This window comes from Olea europaea, chromosome 20 (genome assembly GCF_002742605.1).
Source record: "Olea europaea var. sylvestris chromosome 20, O_europaea_v1, whole genome shotgun sequence".
Taxonomy (NCBI): Eukaryota; Viridiplantae; Streptophyta; class Magnoliopsida; order Lamiales; family Oleaceae; genus Olea; species Olea europaea.
Window position 1 is genome coordinate 12,048,410 of NC_036256.1, and position 18,429 is coordinate 12,066,838.

An 18,429-nucleotide genomic window follows, 5' to 3' on the forward strand; every position below is an offset into this window, starting at 1 on the left:
ATTGGTGTTTGTTGGAGTGAAACCCACCATTGTTGCCTCTTCTACTTTCAATTGCCACCATCATCCATTCCTCTTTGTTGGGTGTGAGAGTTCTTGAAGCCGTCAAAACGAAGGTTAAAGGTTTGGGTCGAGTCGAGGTAAACTAGTATTCGTTTGGTTGTTTTCTGAACTCGGAATCATGATTTCTCGAGAGATTTCTGCGACGCACCTGTTTGACAGTCATTTTCAAACTTTTTTTTCTACATACTTATTTTTAATCACACGTTCACACAATAAAATATTCTGCATATAAATTAAAATTTTTTTTTCCCAATTTTAACTCACATTCTCTTAAAAATTACTATTTAAAACTCCTTCTCCCGTCAATAACGGTTGTCAAACTGAGGTTTAATACTAAAGCGTGAAGTCTCGCACAACATGTTCTTGACTAGAAAGGCCACCTTGTCCAACCGTTGAAAAATGCCAAGTTGTGATATCATTGAAGGCAAATAGATCTAATAACTATAGAGTTTCTAGAAGAAATTAGTAAGGTAGAGACGTTCCGATAAATTTATATTCCACATTTAAATAAGCATGTATTTTCAGTGTGCTTCCTAAAAAAATGCGATTTAAATTACGGATTGTAAATATAATTTTTGAGGGCTTGGACTTGGTAAATTTCCGTGCAAGGTAGATGAATCACGATTGTTACTCAAATTAAACAGTAAACACCTCCAAGCTTATTCAATGTTAAGTTGAGAAACATTTGTCACTACATTTTGCTTATATCATCACTAAATGTGAGTAGAAATACCTCATAAACACATGAAAAAAAAAAATTATATATATATATATATATATACACAGAGTTCAGATAATTTTGTCCTACTTACCACTAAAATTTTTGACATATCACTGTGATATGAGGTATCAAATTTATATGTGTCAAAACCCCCCACTAAAGCCTCAATTTGAGTCTCATTATTTAAAATTTAATTTTTTTCATATTTATTTTTAACCACACATTCTCTCACTAAAATAATTTCACATAATTCCAAAAAAATAAATTACTTTTAACCACACACTTTCCCAAAAATCACTATCACAAAATCTATTATACCAAAAAAGGGGCTCAAACAAAACATTATACTACAATTGTCGAGCTGTAATTAATATTTCAAAATTGTAGTGCGGATTCAAAATTTGCAGGAGATATCTTATTTAAGTAATATTATTCTCCATTGCTGGTGTTAAGTATCAATCTATGTGACATTAAATGATAAATTCATTTACTTTTCAAAACTTATGTCAAATAAGCCCATATAGTGCCTATACTATAGTAGTGCTTGCAATTTTAAATGTAGTGGTGGTGCTGCAAACTCGAGGAGTATAGTTTTTGTAAGTGTTATGTCCTAAATTCAATCAATTTAGGTTGTAAACACTTTTAATATGTTTAATACATTTATTTTGGCAAGATCTATTATTTATTTAAATTAATATTCTGATGAATAATGTCAAATAATAGAGTTCGAAAATTCAAGTTTCAGTAATTTGTTAATAAAAAAAAAATTGTGATTATGAGATGTAAATTACATATGATTGGATCTTAAATAATTCATGGGCGTAAGTAATAACGAGATGCAGATATCGTTATTATAGTTAGACCATCATGTGTATCATTTCTTACTTGTGAAGTAAGTAGCTAATCTCATGAGCTAAAGTGTGAAGACACTTAAATGAACGCGTTGATGTTTTTGTTATAGAACAAAACATTGGAGACCCGCTAAGAGATTCTACATAGATAACTATATGAGTGTTAGTGGTTAATCTCTAACATCCGGTAGTGAAATTGGTCATTTGACTTGAGGTCGTCATAGTGCCATGTATGAAGACAGTCATACTTTGACGGTGTTGGATGTTGCTCTATTTAGAGCTGCTAATACGGTATCGTTTGGATATGTTAAAAATCATATAAATGTTGTGAATGACCAATAGATGATTCGTCACTTGTAGATAGTAAGATATTATGATCTGCATTTCATTCAATTAAGTCGATAATAAATTCCTTAGCCAAAGTATACTCAGAAGTCGAAAAATGAGTTTTTGACTTATATAGATTTAATAGTGGAATGAAAGTATGATCGATGATCACGATTGACACATTTTCATATCTCGTAATTGATCGGATCATATTAACGAAATGATTATAATTTCACGATAAACAAACAAGTTTGATTTTGTCATACCACGTAATATTTTTCGTCACATATATTGTCCTGACACATTGCTAGATATCAATTTGGGACGGCGAGTGTGAATTGGTTATAAATTGGAAGGGTGTTTTAATTTATCAATTTTGATTAGATCAAAATAATATTTCATGTCATTAGATATCGTGATCAGGAACCTAGTGGATCGCATACAAAAAGAGAATTAGAATATTGTAATTTATTAATTAATTAATTTAAAAGCGTTGAATAAATTAATTAATTAGGTTGCTTATTTATATGCCTAATTAAGATTAATTAATTCACGGACCAGATTTAATTAAATTGATTAATTAAATATTGGACCGAATCAGGCCAAACTATTTTGAGCTTATATAAATACGCGATTAGGATTTTTAGTTTGTAGAGATTCTCATAATTCTTACTAGCACAAGAGGAGAAAACCCCGATAGCTATAATCTGTTCTTTGTATGGAATTTTATTGGAGGCTGGACAATTGGATAATTGTGAGTGGTAGATCAAGGTGACTGGAACAAGGGAAAAATAAAGGAGTTTGCAAATATTGAAAATGTATAACTTTTATCATAGTTCCTATCTAAATACAAAGATGATTCTTGATAAGAATTGAAATTTATTTTTAACTCCACTGTACATGATAAGCAAATTCACAACAATTTTGATCCCTTGTGAACATGGACTAGTTGCCAATACATGATGAAATGATGTGTTTGCCCACGACATAAGGAAAATACCTCCAAAAGCCACATGAGATGACAATTCATATATATTGTAGTGTGCAAGCACGAATATTTGTAGCTAACCAGTTTATGAGTACTGATAAAAGTGAAGTGGAAATCGTTTTAGGATAAAAAAAAATTTCTAACTTTTGGGGTGCCATTTTGACCAACCCAGGAACGAAACGTTGATTCTTGGTTATTTACTTTCTGCACAGAAGTCTGCATCATCATCATTTCAGCAACTACTCTACTTGGTGTTTTGCCAGACAGATAGATACACTTTTCAAATGACATATCGGATTCTAAGGATTCTATGTCAAGAAAGGGGTAGGGTGGGGCCGGGAGTGGGGCGTGGGGTCGACGTGGGGTCCTCAGACTCAATGTTGAATATACATACACGGCACATGGTGCATATAATGGTTTTCAGGATTTGTACATAGTCAAAATGTTCATAGTCATGTGTTTGACTTCTCAAAACATTTGATCTAGAAATTTATGCCATGCGCCTATTCATATTTTGTCTTCAAGACACTTCCTTACGGTCCTAATACAAATATCTTGATCACCTCACTTTTGTTGTGCGAAACAAAACTTTAGTGCGGAGTCATGGTTTATTCTCAGAGGAAAGACATGAAGTACGTGCAAAAGTTGTCCGTCAAATGGTAACAGAGCCCACTCAAGCAATTTGGGAGTTTTAGGCCAAATTCGTGAAAAGATATTATCACGAATAATAACTTAAAAATATATATATAAATAATACTCATCTCTATGAGTATATTATATTTCGAGCGAGAGGTCTTTACATCTTTTTAGGTTACTTCCACTAAAATGAAAAATAGATCGGAAGATCGAGAACAAAAATTATACTCTACTTACATAAATAATTTTAATTTTCGTTCGGTGCGCTACGCTCCACTCCGACATCGACCTATTTAATCCAAGGAACCTATGTTTTATTCTATATGAGCCACATACACAACACTATGATATTGTAGTTCTTCTTAAAGAGATAGGGTGTAGATCTTACTATTTTGTACCTAGAGAGAGAAATATAGTAGCTCAATGGCTTGCTTCATTTGCTATCACTTCCCTAGTTGTTTGAAACTAGATGGATTTTATTTTATATTTTTATTTCTTTGAATATTTGCAAGGGCTTATACTTAGTGAAAGTTTATTTTGGCTTAAAAAATAAATAATAAATAAATAAAATTCTTCATTTAAAACTTTAAATTGTTAAATTAAATAATTATGATTAAATTTATTGACACGAGTAATATATGCCTTGTGAGTGATTATGCAAATGTGAGTACATTTGTTGATTCATCGGACTATTCGAAACGAGAAAATATTTGTTTGAGACATGGCACGTGACAGGATATTAAGCACACATGAGACCAGATTTTTTTTTTTTAATCTTAGATTTATTTAAAAAAAAAAAAAAGGTTTTTATTTTGATTTCTGTGCCTTTTTCGTCATTAGCATCTGCTAATTATTTTTATAATAGACGAGAGACTATGGTACAGTTTAATTAGGTTTGCATCGGGTAACGGAATGTTTTAGTTGGATGATTAATTTTTTATCATTGCTTAAAAATATTTTGACATATCTCAATTTCTTATCAATTATTCAATATTTCGTAGTTAAATATGGAATTATCAATTTCCTAAAATCACGAATATTTCAAAATTAACGTGTTTTTACACGTTTCTCTTGTTCGTATTAAAAGATACTTCAGATATTTTCACTCATCAATTGCTAACGATTTGATGATTACTCTTACCTTTATAGTTCCAAAATGAACAAAGAGTAATATTGCATTATATGTATGTAATTGAAAAAATCAAACAAACTCAAATGGATGTAATAAAATATACCTATTAGTTTGAAAGTATTATCGACAACCCAAAATAATTTTTCAAAAATTTTAAATTATGAACAAATATTTCACGTGTCTTTCTTTTTTAACTCTATCAAATCGAGTCTAATTGAATTTAATCTAATATATCGAACAAGACGATTTAATAAATTAAGATATAATTTGTCGATCGAACATTTTAGGAAAAAATGCGTTGCATATGTTCTCTAAACATAAATTACAATCTTAATCCCCTCTTTAAGTAGTATTATGTCCTTGTAATGATGATTACTCGAGTTTTGTCAACCCTAACCTATGAAAAATGATTGAGTTATATGCTATAGGGGCATGCTATTAACATTTTAAAAATTTATTAACTTATATTCTATTTTTAAACTAAGTGGTGGGGTCATAAAATTGCAAGTTGGCTAAGAATCGATTTCTCACGAGGCAGATTTCGAGCAAAAAATGCAAAGAGACCATGGAATAGGGCCACATTAGAAAATTGTTAATTCTTATACTATAAAGGGGAAAAAATATTGATGATCTTTTTCATCTAATGAATGAAAAGTTCATTTGATCTACACCCACTTTGAGCGTATGTTTCGATAGGAATTACAAACTCTTGTAAAAAAATACTATTCAATAACTCACGCTCGAGGCATGAGGTATAAAATTGGATCAGACTGCTTATATTGAGCCGCGTTAATAGAGATTGATTGTAATTTTCATCAAGATAGGATGGCCGTTGAAAAAATGAGGCACGAATGTCAATGTCAGGTATAGATATTTTAACTTTTTTGAAATAAAAAACAATAAGGATTTAAAAAGACACTTAAACACTGATCCTGGACATGACCTTCCCTACCCAACGAACGGGCCCATGACACTTATAGTCCCAAGCAAAGCTATGCAAAGTCCAAGTGGTTCTAGAGCATGGTATGGATTACTAAATCTATTTAAAAATGAATTATTCTAATTGTACAATCATGTTTCACAACTTGATTGACAATCGGTAAGGTGCGGGGATCCACACCATTGATTGAAAAAATAATTTTTAAAATGTGTGGTAGAAATTTGTGTCAACTCAATGATTGTAGTCCAAATTGTAAAGTAAATTGTACATGTAGCGTGCTTCATTTAAAAATAACTATTGAAACATTAGCGTGATACATTCGCTACAATTGGAACCTCAAAAAGTACTCTTGAGAGGAAGAGTTTTGGCCTCTCTTCATTCTCTAAAAGGTTTCAATTTTATTTTGAACATGGAAATAACAAGAAAGATTCATTTTTCATCAGTGATAAAGCATACTCATGTTAATTACGTTGTTGTGCATGACTCATGGGATTTCTCAATGAATAGTTCAATATATTCATCGATATCTGATTTTAAGATATGAATCATAAATGAACATAGCTCACAGTCTCATGAATAATTCAATGTACTCATCGGCGTTTAAAATATGCACCTAGCGTGTCCATGAAGTGTAATATTAACTAATAACTAGACATGAAAAATGCACTAATTCATCCAAAATGTTGGATAATAACAAATGAGCCATGTCTCATGCTGGAACCTTCTCACCCAAATAATTGAAAGAAAAAGTCCAAGAACATAATGGAATGAATAAGCAAAGTCAAACCCCTCTCAAAATGACGTCATCTGCCACGTCACCTTCCAGCTAGTCCAACTTTAAAAAGACTGCATATACTTGGTTTTTTTTATCAAACCAAAATTCAATTCCATTTTCATCTCTCTATCTCTCTAGTAACTACACGCCATGTATGGACACATTGGGAATGAATTTTCTTATGACAACTTTGTCCATTTTCCATTACCGGACATCACAAGTCCTACAACTGCACCACTAGCCTTGCCCCATCTCGCAATTTTGAGCAACAACCATGGCTCCCTTTCAGCATTCAAATCCGAACTTGAAAACAATAGAAGTGTATGCAGCAGTTATATTGGCTCTCCAACTTCAATCGCTAGTCGTGAAACATACACTTCGACTTTAATTCAACGGAGCATAAGTAGCCACTCTCTTCACAAAAACTTCGAAGGCTACTCTCGACTTGATTCATCGCCAGTCAGGAAGGTTTTAAGCACTGGTGATTTACAGGTAACACCAACTTGTTCTTTTTACCATTAATCGACATAATATTCTTACTATATACGAATGAACCTTTAAGAGGGCGGTTTTGAGAGTCCGAGAGGTGTAATATTTTTAACTTATTTTTCTTTGTTAATCATTTGCGATGTTGCTTTTGCATAATGTAACAGGGCATAAACTTGGCACGGCATAACCAGCGATCCAACAGTCCATTGTCAAATGACAGCAGCTCTATCATAGAAAGTATGAGCAAAGCCTGCCGATACAGTCCAGAGGAGAAAAAAGAGAGAATTGAAAGATACAGAAGCAAGAGAAATTTGAGGAACTTCAACAAGAGGATTAAGGTTTATAAAATTTTTCTAATTCGCTTTTCTTATATATTTTCATCAAAGAAGAAACCAGAATGCATAAAAAGTTTAGCCTAAGAGTATGTCCTTATACGTCGTCCTACTACACGTCTAAGCCTCTATTTGGGTTCCACTAAAAATAGACTCCAGAAGAAAATGTATTTTGGAATAGTAGTGTTTTTTAGAATGAGTGGTTAAAAAATAAAAAAAAGGAATTTGAATTTATGTATAATATTATTTATTGAAGAATGTTAAAAAACCCATTTTTCAAAAAATGGAGTCCAAACAGGCATGCAATTATACTTCTTTATAGGGGTACATAATTAACTTCCAAAACACCAAATGCCTCTAAATTTCTACCTTTAGTTTGTTATTAATTATCTAATTTTGTGTGTCATAGTATGAATGCAGGAAGACATTGGCAGACAGTCGACCACGCATTAGGGGGAGATTCGCGAGGAATGATGAAACGGAGAAGATGAGTCGGAGTCAATGGGATCGTACGGGCGTAGAGGAAGACGAGGAGGATAATGATAACTGGATCAACATTCTCAATGCTTTTTCAGCAAATATGATGCCTTGATCCTAAAAGAGTTCCCAAATATTAATATTTTGGAGCTTCATATGTACTTAACATTTCAGTTTAAGGATTCTAAAAGGTGAAATTGATTATCTACATTTCCTTTATTGCATTGTCAAAATATTGAATATGTGCATTGAAAATGTTACTTAATTTCAAGAATTCTATTGTGATTTATAACTTTTGTTTGCCACTGAAAATACAGGAAACATATATGCATTTAATCACACTACTGTTTGGTTAAAGTTTTAGGACAAAATAAGAAGAATTAGGCAGCAGTCACCATCTTGTAGTCAGTGGATGGGAGGTCTTCAGGCTTTGTGAATTTTGATTATATTTTCCATTCTATCATGCAATTTAATCCTCTCTTGTTATCTAAAAGCAACTTGATTTGACCCGAATGCTTAAGGTTGCACGAGAGAAAAAGACACTCGACCACATAATGAAATATGAGCAATTTAATGGATTGAACTTTTGTCCTATGAGCTATAACTTTTAGGATAATGCTATATGTACAAACTTTTTTTACACAATCATTTACTCACTACTCACAATAGGGATGGGAACCACAAGCCGCCATTTTTTAGATACATGCTGGGTCCACACATTATGTGAGAGGGAGTGAAAGATTTTGTCAACCATAGTTTGTACATATATATTTATCCTAACTTTTATCATGCGAATAATATTTAATCTTTTAGATCAAATACTTTAACATGATATTAGAGCGGTCAAAAATCTTGAATTCAAGTCTTGACATTATATATACATTTATGAATTTGTGAACAAGTCAGGTTTTATGAGTAAAAAAATGAATCGTATTTGCTTATAAGAGAGCGTAATAAAGACAATATTTAATTGATATTATACATGAGATTATCTTTAACAGCTTAAAGTTTCAGATCAACTGACCATGCTGAAAGTGGCTGCAACACAATAAGGAAAATGCCCAATGCTCACATAGGTTTCGCAGGGGTGACGCATGGGGTGGGCCCAATGTGAATATTTTATTGATGTGGAGCCCACTAATGTGTGTATTTTGTGAAATGTCTGTATGTTTTTTCTCTGTATGTGTAGCACCGCCACGCAATAATGATTCAAAAATAAGAAATCACGACTTCCAATGAATCAATATTTGGAGGAAAAATGAGGGATAAAGATGAGCTTACAATTGATGGTTCTGGAATAATATATGCATGATAGGACACCTTAATGAGGTTTGTTATGTGATTAGATGGTTTAGAATTAGTCACTCCAGGAAAGTTATAGGGATGTTTCCATTCTGGATGGTTAAAATTAAGTAGTGCTAAATGTACAATTTTCCTGTATATAGTCGTTGACACCTTCACATGGAGGGGGACTCACAAATAATTTATTATGCCTAGGCCCCATATGAGGGGGTATCATCTATTATATGCACCTGAAGTATACAAGTAGTATTATCTTAAAATTAATTGTGGCCAAGAAAAAGAGGAGGGCAAGATCAATGATAGTTTGGAGGGCATGCACATGAGCAAAACCAAAATTAATCCTTATTTGATTTAGATAAAAAAAAAAGGAAAAAAATCATATTTTTAATAAAATATAATAAAAGTTGATGGAATGTATGGTTCAAAAACTGTGAATTCTATAAGGCATGTGGTTAAAATCACTGTTAACTTTAACTTAAATTTTAATATGTTTTTTAAGTGAATCAAATATGAGCTTAATTTGTACTCGGAAGCTGGAGCACTGGAGCACATAAATATACGTACCCCAATATAATTATTTTAATCTTGTGGGTTTGAGGTACTAGGATGATATCTGTCGCTATTTTAGTCTTTTTCCATTTACCATAATAATGTTTGAAGTGAGAAGGTGGTATTCGTTGCAATGTAGTGATAAAATAATCTACCAATGAAAATGATACACAAAACCCGATTTTTTTGTTGAAGATAATTGAGAATTTTAATTAAAGTGCACATTAAAAAAAAAATTCTAGTTGGAATGCTATTGTGGTATTTTATTCAAGTTTTACTTGAAAGTCCAATTGAGAGTTGAAATTTGTGTTGGATTTGAAGAGGATATTGGGATGAAGAAAATCAAGTTTTTGAAGTAAAGGATCCGAGAATAGGCGCCAAAATGCTTTTGGCCCAATGCTACGGCATTGAGGCGCCACTCGATCTGTTTTCATCCTGTGAGATATTTTCCTCTTCTACTCCTTTTCTTGCATTCTACTTCAACTATAACTCTAAATTAGGGTTTGAACATCCCTATAAAATCTTTGTATTATTTTTTCACATTATAATAAAATTTTTATGCTCTGTAAATTACATTGTTCGTGCGTTTTTGAGATCTTCACTTCATATTGTGACTATTATCTCTTATTTTCTTCGATAAAATGGTATTGGATTAATCCAATATCATCTTCGTTTCACAACACAAGTGAAGTAAACTAAATTATTGTGTTCGAGTCTTTTTACAATTCATTTATGAAAATTCTATGCGTCAAATATTTGGTTCAAAATTAATACGACATACAAGTGGAAGAATATAAAATAAGATATAAGTAAGTCGACTACTCAAATCTCTACCAACTTGGAACAAGGCTGGCCCAATTCACCCATCCCCAAGAAAAGGAAAAAACCCTACTAAACTTTGGAACCATTTCTGTTATATTTGAATGCACATGTTTGGCTTTTGGAGCCATTATTGTTTTAAATATTGTAAAAGCAAGAAACTGCACAATCTCTTTACACTATAATTTCGTTTCTCATGTGACTGAATTATGAGTTCTTGATTTAATTATAGTAAGCTTATTAATGGCATCAAAATGGTCCCTAGAAATGGGGAAGACGGCCGGTTGACTCTTGTTGGGCGGCGGCGGCGGCGGGGGGTTCTCCACTGCGTTTTTTTATTATTATTTTGTATGTGTAATTATTTTTTCATGAAATTCATCGTTGAGATTTAAGGTTCATGAGTAATTTCACCTAAAAGTCAAAAAATTTATATTTTTAGAGATACGACATGCACAATTTAAGTAAACGGGTCAATGAGAGAATTGAGTTCCTAACATTAATTTTCTCTTATAACTTAAATTATTAGAGACTTTATAATTTATATATTGAATTTGCCTTCAATACGACCTATGAAATTTTAACAAGAACTAGTCGTTGTTACGTGCGTTGTTTTATCGTACTTTTATTAGTGTAAAAATTGTAGATTTTTCAAAATTGTTTAAGATAATCTCTTTTTGGTCAGTTTTCATAACTAAATATAAGCAATGATGTAATGATTTTATTTTATCTTAGGTTGTACATGTTTTAGGAGCTTAAATAAAAAGCTAAGGGTCTGTTTGTGCCCCTTTAATTTCAAAAAATGTATTATGGAATAGTGATAGATTTTGAAATGTGTGGTTAAAAAAATGAAAAGTTTTTTATTTATGTTATTTATTTTAAAGAAGAATGTGTGGTAGAAAATGAGTACCGTAGAAAAAATAATATGGTAGAATGTAGTAGAATGGTTGACAAACAAAGAATAATTGCCCAGCATGATTTAGCTAGTTATTTGTTTATAGATTAAAGTTGTTTGTATTAGGAACCTAAATACATAAGATAAAAGTTATGAGATGGCATTACTATTTGACGACACAAGGATAGTAAGTTATGAGATGTTTTACATAAATAAAGAACATGAGGGTAGACAAGGCAAAGATGAGCAAGAAAACATAACGCATTGAAAATCTAGTATAATGAATTAGTAAAAAGTAAAACACAAGGTAAATAGGTAAAGTGAAGTTGAGAACACCTTTAATTTCCTTAACCATATCCGAGCCAAACTAACAATATCCTCACAAGCATTTAAACTATCAAAATTATGAAACAATTTATTAGTGAGCTCATCACGACTCTACAAATCACTAAATTAATTAAGAAAATGGATAAGCCATAGGAGGAGGAAAACAAAAGCATGGTGCATAGAAGAAAAAACTTCAAACTATGTACATGTGAGAGCTAGAGAAGAGTGGAGTATCTAGATGGATGGTTAAAGTTCCAATCCTAGCATAACAAATGAGAGCTTTGAAACAAGTACATAAAATAGTCGATGTCACTGGATGCCAAACTAAAGTTGTGCATATACCTATGTCCACTTTTTGTTACCAAAGGAAAGATGCTTACAAAATCAAAATATGAATCAAATCATGTTTTATTATGTTCTTTGAAGTTGTATTTTTAGCATGTTTTTTAAAAAATTTATATGGTTTACGAAAAAAGGACAATTTTCGAGGCAATCATAGCTATTGGTCCTTCAACCCTCATTTAAGGGTACATTTGGAAATGCAACACGATAAGTGCGTTTTTACATACTTATTCGGTCCACAAAACATGACTAATTGTTAATATAATTGGTTTAATATGGCTTAATTCTATACAATTTTGTTTTGTAGGATCATATTGGTGGATATAATGAAATTCACAAGAAAAGACACAAAGGGGCCAAAAAGAAACAAATCAAAGGTCCAAGGACCAAAATGCAAAATAATCAAAAGATGACTTGAAGGACTAATCGAGAATGCAAATGAGCCAAGTGCTAATTTGGTGATAATGTGGGACATTAGAAGAAGGAAATAGTAGAAAAGGGATCACAATGGAAAAGAATGAAAGTTTGGGGACTAGAATGTAAATAGCCAAAAGATGAACCGATGGCAGGAACATCGATGTGAAAGACTAAAAGACCAACTTGTTGAAGAATTGAAGTATTGGCATTGTTGCAGACCAAGAAGACACAGGGGCAGTCCAGGTAAACCATGCGGTCGCATGGATAAGATCTGGGCACGATTCTGTAGTTTTCGTTTTGTGTAAACTCTTATGGAAACCTAATTGGGAAGTGGTATAAAAGCCTAAAAGCTGTTGTATTCAAGAGAGAATGTCTTGGGAGAGAAGAAAACACATATTGGAGGAGATTCCACACCACAATCACAAAGAGAAACTTGAAGATCAACGGGATTACATGTCAAATCCTACATCGATGATATTGTTTCTTATAGTTACTGTGTATTTTTTTTATTTTATCCATGTTAGGCTAGGTTTTCATGTACTAAGAGATCGATGAACCTTGTGATGTAACTTTTAAATTTCTAGTTTTGCAATTTTGATATCAAAACACGTTTTTGAATTTTAAATAATTTATATATAATTAATTGTTTCCATAATTATGTACACGTAATTGCATGAGTGTGGTGACTAATTTCATGCATTCGAGAGAAAGTGAACGAGTCGGACAGGGCATAAATTATCGTAGGTTCCGATAGGGAACAGATATATACCGCTATCTATTGCGTGAATCTTTAACTGCTCACCAACCCACATGTATTCTTCTATATTTGCACCCGTCATAGAGATACAGGCTGATAGTATATAAGAATAGGTTCAACTTTACTCGAAAAAGACTTTTAGATGGATTTAGGAGCATTGATTCTTCAAAAATTCAACGTGTTGTTAATTTGTGAAACTAAGGTTAAAAGTGGACATTACTTGGGGATTCGTGATCCTAGTGCGATTTATAGTCATTGATTTCATCAAATTTACATTCAACTGTCATTTTGTATTCTAGTTCGGTTGAGTCATAGTGTTATACATAGTTGCATATTAGATTAAGCTAAGGTTTATTTAAGACTTCTACAAATCTCATTTGATAATTTGGTTTCGGTTAAGATCGAGTTAGATTGAATTAAACTACTCAATCTTTGTGGGACAACATTCAGACTCTATTTTCCACGTTATTACTTGCTGCGAACTTAAACTTGCGGAATCAAATCAAAAAATTAATTTCGCAAACACAAACATATCCTTCAAAAATGGAATGTATCTCCATGGTAGAACAATCCATTCTTCAAATGTTGTCATAAAGGCCGTCCTAAAATCAAAAAACGATTGACAATGTTAATAAAACATGTTCTACAAGCAACATCATACATTAGAAAGAAAATAAAAGAAAACATTGTGCCTCACAAATGCATTATAGTAATAGGACATGAATACTGGAACTACTTGAAGTTTTGATGGTTATGTTATGGACATAAGCCAGCAAACTGGGCAAGAACGTAATGTAAGGAATATTACATAAACTTTATCTCTTATTTTATAAAAACGTAGTCAAGATTTTTAAGAAAAATTCATCTGAACATATTAATGAAAAGTAAGAGAGACAGCAATTGCAATTGAAGATTCTCATACTAAAAATTACACTTCGTGTATTTTTTAGATCTTTACTTCATATTGTGACTATAATCTCTTTTTTCTTCAATAAAGAGATATTGAATTGATCTGGTATCATCTTGTTTCACAACACAAATTAAGTAAACAAAATTATTGTATTCGAGTCTCTTTACAATTCATTTATGAAAATTCTGTGTCAAATATTTGATTGAAAATTAATATGATGTGCATGTGAAAGAATATAAAATAAGATATAAGTAAGCTGACTACTCAATCTCTACCAACTTGAAACAAGGCTGGCCCTCTTCACCCACCCTCAAGAAAAGGAAAAACCCTACTAAACTTTGGAAGTATTTCTATTATCTTTGATTGCACATGTTTGGCTTTAAGAACCATTCTTTTATTAAATAATATTGTAAAAGCGAGAAACTGTACAATCTCTTTACACTAATAATTTGGTTTCTCATGTGACTGAATAATGAGTTCTTGATTTAATTATAGTAAGCTAATTAATGGCATCAGAATGGTCCCTATAAGTGGGGAAGACGGCCGGTTGATTCTTGTTGTGCGGTGGCGGCGGGTAATCCACTGCGTTTTTTTATTATTTTGTAGATGTAATTATTTTTTTCATGAGATTCATCATTGAGATTTAAGGTTGGTGAGTAATTTCACCTAAAAGTCAAAAATTTTAAATTGTTAGAGATATGACAAATCCACAATTTAAGTAAACGGTCGAACTAGAGAATTAAGTCCCCAACATTAATTTTTTTTCCTTATAACTTAAATTATTAGAGAGTTTATAATTTATATATTGAATCTGCCTTCAATACGACCTATGAAATTTTAACAAGTGCGTTGTTTTTTCTTGCTTTTATTACCGTAAAAAATTGTAGATTTTCCAAAACTTGTTGAAGATAATCACTTTTTGGTCAGTTTTCATAACTAAATATAAGCAATGATGTAATGATTTGATTTTATCTTAGGTTGTACATATTTTAGGAGCTTAAATAAAAAGCTAATTGCCCATTGCTCAGCATGATTTAGCTAGTTATTTGTTTATAGATTAAAGTTGTTTGTATTCGGAACCTAAACACATAAGTTAAAAGTTATGAGATGGCATTACTATTTGATGGCACAAGGACGGTAAGTTATGAGATGTTTTACATAAATAAAGAATTTGAGGGTAGACAAGGCAAAGAGGAGCAAGAAAACATAATGCACCGAAAATCTTGTATAATGAATTAGTGAAAAGTAAAACACAAGGTAAATAAGTAAAGTGAAGTTGAGAACACCTTTAATTTTATTAACCATGTCCAAACCAAACTAACAAAATCCTCACAAGCATTTGAACCATCAAAACTATGAAACAATTTATCAGTGATCTCATCATGACTTTACAAATCACTAGATTAATTAAGATAATGGATAAACCATACAAGGAGGAAAACAAAGACATGGTGCATAGAAGAAAAAGCTTCAAACTATGTACATGTGAGAGCTAAAGAAGGGTGGAGTATCTAGATGGATGATTAAAGTTCCAATCCTAGCATAACAAATGAGAGCGTTGAAACAAGTACATAAAATAGTCAATGTCACTGGGCGCCAAACCAAAGTTGTGCACATAGCTAAGTCTGTTTTTTGTTACCAAAGGAAAGATGCTTACCAAACCAAAATATGAATCAAATCACATTTTGTTATGTTCTTTGAAGTTGTATTTTTAGCATGTTATTTAAAATATGTATATGGTTTATGAACAAAGGACAATTTTTGAGGCAATTATAGCTATTGGTCCTTCAATTCTCTTTTAAGGGTACTTTTGGAAATGCAACATGATAAGTGCGTTTTTACACACTTTTTCGGTTCATAAAATATGACAAATCGTTGATGAAATTGGTTGAATATGGCTTAATTCTATGCAATTTTGTTTTGTAAGACCATATTAATGGATATGATGAAATTCACGAGAAAAGACAAGAAAAGTGCCAAAACGAAACAAATCAAAAATTCAGGGATCAAAATGCAAATAATCAAAAGATGACCGAAGGATGAATCGAGAATGAAAATGAGCCAAGTACTAATTTGGTGATAATGTAGGATATTAGAAGAAGGAAATTGAAGAAAATGGACCAAGATGGAAAAGAATGAAAGTTCAGGGACTAGAATATAAATAGCCAAAAGATGAACTGAAGGCAAGAAAAATGATGTGAAAGATTAAAACTCCAACTTGTTGAAGAATTGAAGTATTGGGAGAAAAAAGAACCAAAAAAGAGGTCAAAACGCAAGAGATTGGAAGTTGGGGACCTAAGTGGCAAAATTAAAAGAAAAGTGACCACCATGCGATAATAGGGGCAGTCCAGGTGAACCATGCAGTAGCATGGTTAAGATCTGGGCACGATTCTGCAATTTTCATTTTGCGTGCAAACTCTTATGAAAACCTAAATGGAAAGTGGTAGAAAAACCTAAAAGTCGTTGTATTCATGAGAAAACGCCTTGGGAGAGAAGAAAACACATATTGGAGGGGATTCCACACCACAATCACAAATTGAAACATGAAGATCAGTGGGATTACATGTCAAATCCTACATCGGTGATGTCGTTTCTTAGAGTTATTTGTGTATTTTGTTATTTTATCCATGTTAGGTTAGGTTTTCCAGTAGTAAGAGATCGATGAACCTTGTGATATAATTTTTTAATTTCTAGTTTTACAATTTTGACATCAAAACACGTTTTTGAATTTTGACTGATTTATATAAAATTAATTGTTTCCATAATTATGTGCACGTAATTGTGTGAGTGTGGTGACATATTTCATATATTCGAAAGAAGTGAAATGAGTTCGACAAGATATAAATCATCGTAGGGTCCGATAGGAGATAGAGATACACCTCTATGCCTTGCGTGAATTTTTAAATGCCCACCATCCATATGCATTCTAGTATATTTGCACCCTTCATAAAGATATAGGCCAGTGGTATATGAAAAAAGATTCAACTTTACTCGAGAGAGATTGTTGGATGGATTTAGAAGCATTGATTCTTAAAAAATTCAACATGTTGTCAATTTGTGAAATTAGAGTTAAAAGTGGGCATTACTTGGGGATTCGTAATTTTAGTGCAGTTTATATTCATTGATTTTATCAAATTTACATTCAATAGTCATTTTGCATTCTAGTTCGGTTGAGTCAAGCATAGTTGCATGTTAGGTTAAGCTAGGGTTAATTTAAGACCACTACAAATCTCATTTGATAATTTGGTTTCGGTTAAGATCGAGTTAGATATAATTAAACTACTGAATCTCTATGAGACGACATTTGAACTCTTTTTTTCACTTTATTACTTGTTGCAAATCGCTTACTTGCGGAGTCAAATCAAAAGAATATTTTCATGAACACAACAAATCCTTCAAAAATGGAATGTATCTTCACATTGGAACAATCCAATCCTCAAAGGTAGTTGTAGAAGCCTTCCTAGAATAAAAACAAACAATTGACAATGTTAATAAAAGATGTTCTACAAGCAACATCATACATTAGAAAGAAAATAAAAGAAAACATTGTGCCTCACAAATGCACTATAGTAATAGCATAAGCAAGGACTTGAATACTTGAACTACCTGAAGTTTTGATGGTTATGCTATGTGTCCATGAAATATTTATTTCGATTGGAACCCGCAAGTGTACGGTCCGTGACAAGTAATAAAGTGGAAAATTTGAGTCCGAATGTCATCCCACTCAGATTGAGTAGTTTAATTCTATCTAATTGACTTTAACCAACACCAAATTGTCGGATAGGATGTGGAATAACTTGAATTAACCTTAATTTAATCTAATATGCAAATATGTGAGACTCAAATGAATTTGAATGCAAAATTGATGAAATCAATGAATTTGAATCGCACTAGGATCACGAATTTTCAAACAATGTCTATTTTTAACCCTAGTTCATAAATTGACAACACGTTAATATTTTAAAGAATCTATACTCATAAATCTATCCAACAGTCTCTCTTAAGTAAAACTGAATCTATTCTCATATTTCACTGGCCTATATCTCTATGACAGGTGCAGGTATACAAGAATGCATGTAGTATTGTGAGCACTTAAAGATTTACGCAAGGTATAGCGGTATATCTCTATTTCTTATCGGATCTTACGATGATTTATACATTGTCGAACTAATTTCCCTTCTCTCGAATGCATGAAATAAGTCACCACATTTATATAATTACATGCACGTAATTATTGAAGCTTGTATATAAATAATTCAAAATTCAAAAAAATGTGTTTCGGTGTCAAATTTGCAAAACTAGAAATTAAAAATTACATCATGAAGTTCATCGGTCTCCTAGTACATGAAAACCTAGCCTAACATGGAGAAATAATAAAATACATAA

General features: G+C 32.0%; 1 protein-coding gene across 1 annotated transcript; it reads left to right on the top strand.

The window, feature by feature from the left end:
- Nucleotides 1–6,541: 6,541 nt before the first annotated feature.
- LOC111369229 (zinc finger protein CONSTANS-LIKE 14-like) lies at nt 6,542–8,067 on the top strand. Its single transcript, XM_022990692.1, has 3 exons — nt 6,542–6,922; nt 7,084–7,257; nt 7,661–8,067. The coding sequence occupies exons 1-3, from the start codon at nt 6,581–6,583 to the stop codon at nt 7,841–7,843; spliced, it is 699 nt and encodes a 232-aa protein (XP_022846460.1). The 5' UTR covers nt 6,542–6,580; the 3' UTR covers nt 7,844–8,067.
- The last annotated feature ends 10,362 nt before the right edge of the window (nt 8,068–18,429 follow it).